Raw genomic sequence first — 12,177 nt, 5'->3', positions numbered from 1 at the left:
TATACAGGAGGCAACTTGAAACCAACTCCAAGTGTGTTGCTTCATATTCATAATTGGTCATTAATAACGGTGATTACTAACCCTCAAAGAAATGACTGCCAAAAAGTAAATGCTTAGGAAATAGCCAGGGTAGATGTCTCAGGGACTGCAGTGGGACACCAGCCACACTGAAGAAAGGACGGTCGGCCTTGGATTCCACAACAGTGTGTGCACTATGAGCTCACCGGGGCCTCAGCTCGCCCTGACAGCCACTTATGGAAACTTACTGGCCATCTATCTGTAACGGGCACTGTGCCAGGCTTACTACAGAGAGCTATGATTATATGCGGTTAGAATAGTTTTAAAAATCCCTCATTGTCACACTGTGAGCAGGTAGCCAAGAAAGTCTTCAAACCTAGTCTTTCCAACTTGGAAGCCTATTATCTTTTAACTTTATTTTTCTGAGTAATCAGAGGAATTAGAACTCAAGTCAGGTTTTCTTAAGCCTCCCCTATAGAATAGTATCTTCGGGCAGATACATTAATAATACCAAGAATCTTGGTTTACAAATTCAAGTGATTAAAGACTTGTGAACCACAATCTGCAAGAAAAAAAAATTGAGATACTTTAATCTGTAGAAGAGAAGGCTGAGGAAAAAATAGTTGGTGGCATTTTTCAAACACTCAAATTCATCACTAATTCAGAACCCACTAACTTGGAAATTTATATTAACTGAAACAGTGTTAGAAATAGACGAATCCCTTTGCAGCTATTTTTTTTTTAAAGATAATGCTCCTATGTAATGGAATAGTACGAAACAAGTTTGGAAGAAGCATAGACAACACAGTTAAGAGAATGAATTATTTTAAAAGAAAGAAACTCACTGTTTTATGTAAATAAATCCAGAGAGTTACTGCGTGAGTAGTCTCATCTACTCACTTCAAATGGTCCCCAGGAACGTGACTCTGTGAGAACTAAGTCCTTATACTACTACTAGAGGCCCAGTGCACAGAATTCATGCAATCAAGGGGGTCCCTCAGCCTGGCCTATGCCCTCTTACAGTCTGGGAGCCCTTGGGGGATGTCTGACTGCCGCCGAGGCTCTCACCACCACCACTGCACTCACCAGCCATGAGCCTGGCTTCTGGCTGAGCAGTGCTCCCTCTGTGGGAGCACACTGACCACCAGGGGGCATGTCCTGCATTGAGCGTCTGCCCCCTGGTGGTCAGTGTGTGTCATAGCGACCAGTAGTTCGGCTGTTTGGTCTATTTGCATATTAGTCTTTTATTATATAGGATGGGTGCTGATGTTACAAGGGATGCCGCACTCAGCATGGCATCTAGAATCCCTGAGGACAAGGGCCAGGGTAATGATTCCACACTGGCTTTTGCTATACCTGGGACCTTCTGACCCAGTGATGCTTTGTGGTGGGGGCGGGGACTGAGGAGGATGCTAAAGCAGCATTCCATGGGCTATCTCTCATCTTGGCCACTGACCCTTGCTCTGAGGGCTTTAAAGTATTAAGAAATCGGTCTTTAAAATATTCAGTAATTCTGAATGATCTTATCCCTCTGGCTATCTGAATTAATAAAGTCTGGCTGTATGTAAGAAGGAGCTACACAGAAGGAGGAAGTCAGCTGTTTTCTCTGATTGCTGGAGTCAGAACAAAAAGCAGCAGATTGGGGTTTCAAAAGGAAAGGTTCATATTCAATTTAATTTCAGGAAGAACTTTCTAAAGATTAGAGCTGCTCTTTATCCACCTATTCTTCCATTATATTCTGTGAGCACAGACTATGCATCAGGTGCTGTGCTGAGCACTGGTGATAGTGAAATTAGCAGATACTATGTCAGCCTACAATTATTATCAGCTCTGTCAGCATATAATTAATTACCTACTGTGGAGTAAAGGCAACACAGAATGAGGAATGGGCTGATGGGAATATTGAGGAGATAAATAAAATTCAGTCTGCACCTAGGATGCTCACAGTCTAATAACACTGATTTTAAGAATTAGTGACATTTTCTAGATAACAGTTATGTACATGCTGGATGCGTCATGCTATGTTATTACACATTTTAATAAACATAGCATGATGTCTAGTTCTCAAAGCACCCTAATTTTCAGGTGAGGAAACTAAAGCCACCTGCTGAGGCACCTGTACAAAGCAGAAGGGGCTCATTGGCCAGCGAGTGAGGATTTTGTATTATGCACCCTAAGTTCACACTTGAGAAATCCCTGGTGGAAAGATTTCTCCAAAAGTTCTTCTCCGCCACCACCCAGGCAGACCCTCACCCTTCTCGGCTGCTCACCCCTTGGCTGCACCCCTCCCTCTAGGGCACAATAACCTCCCTCAAAGTTCTGATGCCAGAAGGTATTCCTAACCCAAGCACTCTCAACAGTCTTCCCCAAAAAAGGAGGGCCTGCAAATTCCTATAGCAGCTGCTAAGTGACCAAAAAAATCTCCATCTCCTTGGTACTGTATTCCAGGTGTGAGTAAAGAAGACCCCCAGTCCACGCTGTAAGTAAGCGCCCCAATATCTGCTGCTCACATGCCCTGATGGATCCAGGGGCACTGAAATGCTGAGCTGCAGCACTTAGGCGGCCAGTGCCCCTGGGGCAGCTGGTGTTTTCCTCAGGGAGACCCCTGTTTTCTGTATGAGCTCTGACTTTAAAGGACTAGGAAGCTCTGCTGTAAGTCATCTCATGCCTGGGGCTTGTTGGCGGTAAGGGAGAGAACCTACCTTGAGAGATAGAAAGAAGGCAGATAGGACAATGGGAAGAAGGTGGGAGGGCGGACTGGGGTCAGAAACGTAATTGGTGACCTTGGAAGAATAAAACCTGCTGGTCCATCCGGCAACCTGACCCTTTAACTCATTAGCAAGGTCCTATTGGCAGCTGTTTTCTCACAGCCACAAATGTGCAAAGCTTGTCGAGATCAAGACTGAGTCAACTCATTCGGGATGCAAGGCTGGCTTGCCCCTTTGAACTTTGTTCCTATCACAGCCATTTAATTATTTTGTGAGTTCTTGTAATTCTGAGGGCAAAGCTGGCTTCCAAAGTGCAATCCCTAACGCGTTTTCAGGTTCCGATGTTTTTATGAACTGGGAGAAACTTACAGTGCCTTAAAGAAACTACATAAAGAAGGCGTCAGCATTTCCGACATAAGCTCCATTTCCACAGGTTTACGTGCACTGGAGAAACCCGCTCGAGGGTGAGACTTGGCATATACCAGTAGTGCCCAGTCCCTGAGTGTCCACACCTCATTTCATAGGTACTTACGAAGGAGTCCTTCACATTCACTACATTTGGCATCTGTAATTTTTAGAAATAGAAATGGCTTTAATAGTAGGTGGTTTCTGAATTTAATGTCAGTGCACACAATTCTCAGAGAACCAGAGACGTCAGGAATACCAAAAGTCCCGGTTTATAGATTCTGGTAGGACAAGAATATGAAGGGAAAGGAAAATAATTTAAAGGGACAGATGCCAGAAAATGTTGGTGTTCTCAGAAGGTCACCCGACGTAGACTGACATCATCATTTCTCCTACCCCAGGCCCTCCTTGCCCTATTTCCTGCCTTGTGTCACAGGCCGGGCCATGGGCTTTGGTCAGAAAATCACTGAAAAGGCCGCCAAGAATCTCACGTTGCTTTTTGAGTCGACTGCATTAAATGCTCTCTCAGCCATAAAATGCCTGATGGGGAGAGAGTTCTTAGACAAAGCCAGAAAAGCATTACCCCTGGCGGTGAAAGAATTCCAGGAAAAGCCAGCACAGAACTCTACAGATGAGGTCTGAGAGGGCAGAGGCAACTTACTGGGCAGCTGTGGTTCTCAGGGATGGATCAGTCAGGATGTGTAGGCATCCTGCGCCTGGCAGCAACTACCCAGATCCTGGGAATGTGGACAGTGGACCTCAGCCTCAGGATGGGGAGCATGGGTCCAGGGGCCAGCAAGGATCCAGGGGCCTGCCCCACTTTCAGAGGAGAAGATGGGTGCCTTGCCCAGGAGCAGGGCCATTCTGTGAGCCTTCCTCTCATGAGGCTGCCTCAATGGCTGTTCATTCAGTGGACCTCACTTCTGGATTTATCTGTGCTTTGGGGGTGTGGGAGGGAATCAGTATAGCTTCATGGTTAAGCACATGGTCAAGTCCAAGAGCTTTATTTATAACAGTTGGCCTTGGGCAAGTTAACCTTTGAGCCACAGTTCCTCATTTGTGAATGGCGGTAATAGCTCTTACCTTTAGAGTTGTGAAGATGAAGAGATGATACAAAGAAAACGGTGAACTCCTGGTAGCTGTAATAAGCAGCCAGACTTGGTGATCTGTCTTCACTAAAGAAAGAGAGTCTCCAGCATCCTCCATGCTGAGCACTCTTTGGTTCAAGGGTAGATAGTCCAAAAGATGCTGGGAGTAAATTATTATATGGCAGGCAGTCTGTGCATACAGGGACTAAGACCTGAGCTGCTATATCCCATGAATTTTTTATTCCCATCCTCAGAGGCTGGGTCCATTCTGATGAAGATCCATTTCTATGTGAAACTAAAATAGTCCAGACATTTAGAATTGCCCAAGTACAACATGTGATGTACTAAATCTGAGCGTTGTGTATCTAGGCTAAAATAAAGGACACTGAATTCTGAATAGCAGGGTCTTTCTTTTCCAACTCCTCTGGCAACACTTCCCCATGCAAACAGCCGGTCCTTTCTCCACAAGGCCATTCTGTAACAGGGAAGTCTCCTTAACTGAGGAGATAATGAATGGAGAGATAATGAATCATCTGTAAAGCTGGTTGAGAGTAAAGCTGACCAGTTGGAGGCCCTGAAGTGAGGGCGTCTCAAACTTAGCCTTGTGATCCTGGGGAAAGCTCAGACCATGGCCATGTGATTCAGGGCTCTGCAGTCAGTCCATGGCCAGCCCAGGTGTGACAGTGCATGAGATAGCTAAATGGCACCACATTAGTGAAATGCTAGCTGCATCTTCCTACAAATATCCCTATGGAGACTGAAGACTCTCTTCTGACATGGACCTTATCACCCTAGCACGTCCAAAATCAAGCACCAAACCTACTAGAACCTATAAATGCCAACTCTTTACTTTACTTTCTCCTTAGTATTAGGACACTGGCAGAATTCTACTCAGAGCAAAAGGTTTCAGGGTGGGGAATGGGCAGGTTCTGGAGTTCAGATACTAATTGCTGAGCATCAAATGAGATTGTATAAGAAAGGTAGTGAAAGATAAACTATTTACCTATCAGATATATACTAATAAATATACTAAGCATTTTGTATATAACCTTCATTTTTTTATTCTTTCAGCTATGCCAGATAGCATTCTGAGTTCAAGAAATTCGATGGTGAACACGTTTTTATTCTCACAGCAGCCCTATAAGGAACCTGACACCTGAGAGGTTCAGGATCTTCTGTAGGGGTTCACACAGTGATAGACAGAGACCACACCCCAAGCCACTGCTCCATAAAGCACCACAGAAATGTTAGCTGTTGAGCCTCTTGATGCGAAGATTACATTGTATTCTGTTATATTCCCTACCGTGCCAAACACAATGCTGCGTTGTGCCGCTTCCCAGTCCTAAATGTATAAGATGCTGACATAAACTTTACTAAGGATGTTTCATCCTAAGCTTATTGTATAAACAGGAAACCTGTGGGGTGACAACCAGATCTTGGACGCTGTCTCATTGGGTTGGATAATCCACACCACTATCTTAGAAATTAAATATCTAATAATTTTTTCAGATAATGTATCTGTGAAGATGAGATATAATTAGCAGAATATGTCACCCACCTATGATGAAATCAACTTAATTTGTTTTAGGGAATAGTGGGGTCCCTGGGAATGACAAGAAGTCACAAAAGATACTGGTGAGTTTGTCACGGCATAAAGTGTGAGTGAAAGACAGAAAGTGGTTCGATGGCCTTCTCAGTAAGACTACAAATGGCAGTGGGTCCAGTGAAGTCCACATGGTAAGTGATGTTACCACGGTAACTCCAGGATGACCTTATAGCCTGTGAATCACTCGTCCTCACAGTCAGATTGAGAGGCCACAGACTCAGTTAACAGCCAAACAAATGATGAACCATGCAAGGAGGGTGCAGAGTGACCTTTGTTGGGACATCAGTTTGTGATGTATGCTCATTACTCTTATTTCAGTTAATAAATTCCACTTGATTGGTTGGTTGAAGTCATATGATTCCCAATTGAAAGAAGGGGGTCAAAAATATATATATATATATATATATATATATATATATATATATATATATATTTTTTTTTGTCTCTAACAACTGTTCTTTTCCTATTATAACTCTAGAGAGCCATCAGGGTATATGCACATGTGACTCTTGCTGCCAGTAAAGGAGGCCTTCTTACCTCATGTTATGTGAAGGGAATATGTTCATGTTCAATTAAATGTCTGTTTCATGCCACTCCCTGGAAATTTACTTCACCAGGAATAGTGCTTCCTCCTTCTAGGGGTCCCCTTTCCTCAAGACTACACCCAATGCCAGGACCCTTTCTCCTTTTTGTGAGCCACCTCTGACCCTCACTCTGTTCCTCTGTCCAGAGTCCAACTGCCAGATGAGGACCCTCGACAGTGGGATCGGAACCTTCCCACTCCCAGACTCGGGGACTCGCTCAGCCGGCCGGTACATATGCCAGGCAGATCCCTCCGGGGACGCGGAGCCGGACCTGTGCCTCCAGCCGGTCCTTTGCGCAGCCCCTTCCACCCGAGCCCAGACCCTCGAACGAGAAGTGCCTTCCTCCGCCGACAGCCAGGACTTTGCAGACAGCGCCATCGCTCACTCCACGTCCGACCCCACCATGACTGCCAGGGGGGCGCGGCCTCTGCAAAGTCGCCTCCCCAAACCAGCCTCCTCAGGTAAAGTGCCTATTACCTTCCAAATTAGATTGTTTTCCCATCCGAATCATGCACTTGCTGACAAAACGGAAAACACGCCGCAGAAAAAGTTTCCACCAGGAAGTCAGTGGGTGCCCTCTGCCCAGTGGACATGTGGTCCCATGAAAAGCCCTGCATGTCCTCCACCAAAAAGTAAGAAGACAAGCATTAAGCATTATCTGCTCTTAGCATTGTGGTAAGGAGTTGTACACACATATAAAGGAAGCAAGCACGTAAGCACAGGGATATGGATATGTAAATTGATTAAGAAAAACACACACAACACACACGTGGGCTTTTATCTTTTAGAACTTAACTCTGATTATAGATAATTTAGACTCGACATAAATTTAACTGAAATGCTGTTCGCCCTCTAACCAGAAACATATGTCTTCTGATATAATCCTATCCTGTTCAAATGTGTGTATATGCTGAACTATAAAATCTTAGCTGGATGCCTCAGCAGTAGATTGCACATTCACTGCAATAGAGCGCTGTGAGCCTTCCCACGGAGAAGTACCATCTTTGGCTGCCGTCATTTGAAACAATCTTTCATGATTAAAGATAGGACCAGGCTAAGGGTCAAAGTTTTTTTATTGGCCCCTCAAGATTAAAAATATTTATTGCAGCTCAAGATGACACTGCATAATTTTTTAACTTGTATGGATCGTGTTGCACTTGTGCCATACATAAGCATATGAAATAGAACTCTGAAGACTTGCCTTTATTATTTGATGCCGAGAAAGGAGCCACAAGTAGAGATTATATTAGAGGCTCCTGAAAAATTAGAAAAGAAGACTTTTAATTAAACATCTTTGCATCAATGTGATTGAGCTATTCCCATGGCTGGGTTCTTCCTCCTCATTGTAATACTAACTGCCATGAATGTTTCATCGCAAACTTCTGCTTATTTCAAGCCAAGGCTACATTTTAAAAAGCTGGAATGCATATTATTTTTGAAATACATGCATTGTTAATTAATGACACCGCCTCCAGAGATTCAGGGGCGAAATCTTAGTTATAGATTGTGCTCCATGCCTGAATAGTCACATGTGTGACCTCAATTCAGCAGCGGGCTGCTGAGTAGACGCCATGATTAAGCACTGTCATTATAACAAATTGAATAGAAACTGCAAGCCTTGAATTGCTTCATAAGAAGGGGATAGGAAAGAGATTGTTCTGATCTTGCTGCAAGTATTCACTGCACCAGTTTCCTAAGGTTTGTGTCTTAATTAAATTGTCATGAAGAGTTGTAAAAAAGTAGTATATGGCCAAGAGTGAGGTCGACACGGGGAGGGATTCTTTGGTGTTGCCCACCCTGGAGCTTCCTGTCCGCCAAATGATATTGTCAGCGTGGTTCTTCGGCCAGTTTTCCAGGGACTCTCTTTTGTCTGTGGCCATTGGTTACTCATTTTAAAAATTAAGGAATGGAGAACTAGCTGCAATGAAAGGAGAGTGGTTTAGAGCAATCACTCCTTCCTTAATGCATGCATTCGAATTGGTTTTTCTCTTATCTCCATATCACAAATGGAAGTAACTGTACAAATCTCAATCATCAGTTAACAGCCGAATGGCTGTTAATCAAGTGTTGATGGAAATACAATTACTTTGCTTCTGCTCACAAGCAAAACGCTGTTGAGAGGCTATCCCAGCCTGTCCCCTTGATAACCACTGAGGCCGGAGGGTCACTGCAGCCTCCCTTTTCTGGCATGAGAGGGAATACACTCTGCAGGTTGGTCTACTCTTATGGGAAATAGAGGACGTCCTTTCCTTGATCTCTGCTAATTACATCCTCGATCCTCAGAATGGGATCCATGGCCAACATCAGCAGCAGCATCCAGGAACTAGTCAGAGATGCAGAATCTCAGGCCCCGCCCCAAACCTACTGGATCAGAATCCGCAGTTAAATTAACAAGAGCTCAGTGGATGCACATGCAAATCAAAGCTCGGGGAGCCCGGCCCTGCAGGATTTTTAAGGGCCTCTGAGCAAAGTTTCCCAAACCACATCATTTAAAATGACCTTCACAGGTATTCTAGGAAAATCAGGGTTCCCTGCTCAAATATGTTTGGGAAAGGCTATTTATTTAAATCTCCCTTTGGAAGTGATGACTGTCCCCATTAGCACAATGAAGGCTCTGAGAAGCGCTCCAAAAGGAAACCTGTTAGACATTTGATTAAAAACGCTATTTGATAAATAACCAGTGTTTCCCAGTTTGCCCCCTGAACCCTTTCTTAACAGGCAGATCTTATCAGTATTTCATGGCAAAGTGGTCCCTGGACAGTTTGCCTTTGGTCTCCACGGTGGACATTCTCTGTGGACGTGCCTGTTAGGACGGACTTGCAGGGGGCAGAACGCTGGAAAGTGCAGCTTTCACCACATTGGGACCTTTCTTATTATTTCTGAATATCTCCCCCATTCCCTCCCTACATTTCCATAGAGTTGAAGAAAGCTGACTGTAGTTTCATATACATTTCCTCGTTTAGGAAAAATCCATTCCCAAAAGCAGAATGAAGCCGAGCCACGGCCTCAGACCTGCTCGTCAGTATGTGCTGAGAACACACTGGCCAGGGAGCTGCTTCCAGACTGGCGGGGTGAAGACCCCCCTGCGGACACCCAGGTGAGGGAGGCCAACAGGCGGGCAGCCTCCACCCGTTGGTCCTGATTGTGAAGAGTGAGCTCCTGAAACACTTTTGTGAAGAGTTCATTTTAAGTCAGATTTGTTGTTGGTTCAGTTTCTAAAAACATAGGCCCAAGGCTCCCTTTCACCCCTGAATTGTTAAGTAACGTCATGGGCTCTTGGGCAGGATCCAAAGTGCTTTCACCCATCTGCACCCAGATGTGTGAGGGGTGGGGGCTCTGCCCCGACCGGACGTTGCGGAGCAGGCATTGCTCTCCCGGGCATAGGAGCACCATTTAGAAGGATTGGGTGATATTTTCCCCTTGTCCCCTCAGTTCCTCTAACCTCTACCTTGTTCCCATGAGACAGGTAACGCAGGTTTGATTTGACTCCTTTTAGGGATGAATAAACTGAGGCCTGGAGTGGTTGTGGTCAAAAGACTTGCCAGGAACAGTGAGACCTGCATTTCTTGAATCTCTGTCATTTATGCTGCGGTTCTTCATCACCCTGAGATGGCACACAGAGGCCTAGGGAGGGGCTCACGGCTCAGGGACTCCTCGAGCCTCCCTCTGGGTACCTGGTATTCCCGTCTATAGCCCCTCCCACTTACCAGTTTCAGCTAATTACCTGGACCACATCCAACCTGCCCACTATTTCTCAGCTTGTCCTGCGGCTGGCCCACTTCAGGGTCTTTGGAGGCACCCAGCAGTGAAGGGTGGGTGGAAGGACATAAGGACCAACTACCAGATCTCCTGGCCCTTCCGGGACCTTCCTGCTCTATGGCCTTGGCTCTCCAAGTCCCACATTAAAACCCTAAAAGAGACCCAGAGTTGGATGGGGAAGTAGTTTAGCAACAATAGGGGGTAATAGTGGCAAAGTGGTTTGGGCAATTCCAAGAAAAAGAGAATTATTCAGTGTGCCGCCCCCCCCCCCCCACCCCCACCACACGTGTGCTGGCAGGCACTCCTCACCCAACATTCCTATCCCCCAAACACATGCCTCTCGGGGGTCCCCTCCTCCTCATCTCCCACAGGCTCTGCCCATTGGAAATCCTGCCCGTCCTGTAAGCGTCACCACCACGACTGGGAGCTCAGAACTCTGGTTCATTGACTGCAGGGAGGGAAGTTTGAAGCCAGAGTGAGCTTTGTATTTCCAGCTCCCAGCACAGCACCTGGTTCCATTAGTGCTTACTGAATCGAAGGGTGGAAACATGCATCTCTCCATACCCAGGAAGTGTCCTGGGGTCCTTCGGGAGCGCGAGCCATGAGGCTCCCCTGGAACCATAATCTGTAGACTTGTCATCCTTAATAGACATCATTCTTGCTATTGAAATCTCTGTACTGAGCTCTGTACCCCCAGAACCTGGCACACGGCTTGGCACAGGGTAGCTACTCGATAAGCATCTGTTACGTGGGTGGATGAATGAGTGAATGAATAAGGGTATAAAGGGAGGAATAAGTGTTTGAATTTACAACCGCGGCTGAAAGAGCTCACATCCTAAAAATGTGTTTTTATAATTTCCAAACAAGTGACACTCCCAGACGGACTTTGGAGACCCGCCCCATACATGTGCCTGGAAGATGGGGAAGCATGGGCTCTGACAGGGCGGAGGCCCAGCACCCTGAGTCCCCCCCCCCCCCCGGGGGGCTGCAGTCCCAGACCCAGTGTTCTGCTTGTGTGCACGGAGGGGAAATGTTCATACAGTACCCACCCCTCCACAGTTCCTGAACGTGCTGTTCACAGCACCGTGACACCTGGTGGGCCCGGCTGTGTGTGCGTGTGAGCAAGGTGGGGCATGGGTCCCTGAGCCTGACCTCTGTCAGTACCTCTGAGGGTTATACGGGGTCAGCACTTGGGTGCTTTCCTAAAGGCTCCTGTCCTTTCAGAGGCTGGGAGAAATATCCTAAATTGTGCAAACATTTATTCTTTTGTTCCCAAGGTTGAACTTTTTCATACCCTCTGATACCTGAAAGCCTGTAACGAGATTAGTTAAATAAATAAGCCATTAGGTTTGGAACAGCGACTCTAACAGGCACTTTAGAAAAGAGGACCATAAAGAAGTGTACCAAATGCAGAGCAGGTGATGCGGGGACTCGCGGCCACCTGGGACAGGGCTGTGTGGTCAGAGGCTTCGTTAGCGCAGGCCTGACTACAGCTTCGGTGATTGACAGACTGGCCTAGCCCAGTCGCTCCTGGGGGTGTGGGCATTGGAAACGGCATTCTGTGCACCAGCAATAGCCAGTGTGAACTGTTTCACATCCTCACAGGGTTTCCTCACAGGAAATCCAGCTGTCAGCGGCTGGATTTGTGTGAGTCATCTTCACAGTCTCCTGTTACTCATTTAGGACAAGGGACCCAGAAAGTGCTCGTACTCTGCCAACGGTGGCAGTGATAGTGACAGTGACCGGGCTGTGGAAATAATGGTTTGGGAGCTGGAAGGGGCAAGTTAGTGAAAGCAGTGAAGAGCGCCACCCCAGGTAACACAGGCGAGCATGCGGACACTGGGGCTCCTCTGTCTGGGAAGCCACTGGAGTGCTTTCCCTGCGCTCTGCCTCCTCCCCACCCCGAGATTTCACTTCTCAGCTCATCTCTCCTGAGATCTAATTTTCTGGCACGTACAGAAGAGTGTCTGCGAACATCAATTTGTTTTCTGGTATAATCTTCATGACAT

At 46.3% G+C, this 12,177-nt stretch overlaps 1 protein-coding gene across 1 annotated transcript in view; it reads left to right on the top strand.

Annotated features, from left to right (window-relative positions):
* NCKAP5 (NCK associated protein 5) overlaps window positions 1-11,956 on the top strand; it is a 908,330-nt gene extending 896,374 nt beyond the window's left edge. Inside the window, exons 14-16 of the mRNA XM_054722813.1 lie at window positions 6,556-6,870; window positions 9,373-9,506; window positions 11,852-11,956. Of these exons, the coding sequence (XP_054578788.1) occupies window positions 6,556-6,870; window positions 9,373-9,506; window positions 11,852-11,956 (554 nt within the window). The remainder of the gene's footprint in view (window positions 1-6,555; window positions 6,871-9,372; window positions 9,507-11,851) is intronic.
* The last annotated feature ends 221 nt before the right edge of the window (window positions 11,957-12,177 follow it).

The sequence above is a fragment of the Eptesicus fuscus genome, chromosome 11, assembly GCF_027574615.1.
Source record: "Eptesicus fuscus isolate TK198812 chromosome 11, DD_ASM_mEF_20220401, whole genome shotgun sequence".
In the NCBI taxonomy this organism is placed as follows: Eukaryota; Metazoa; Chordata; class Mammalia; order Chiroptera; family Vespertilionidae; genus Eptesicus; species Eptesicus fuscus.
The sequence above is the reverse complement of the archived record's forward strand: the minus strand, read 5'-3'. Positions and strand labels throughout refer to the sequence as shown.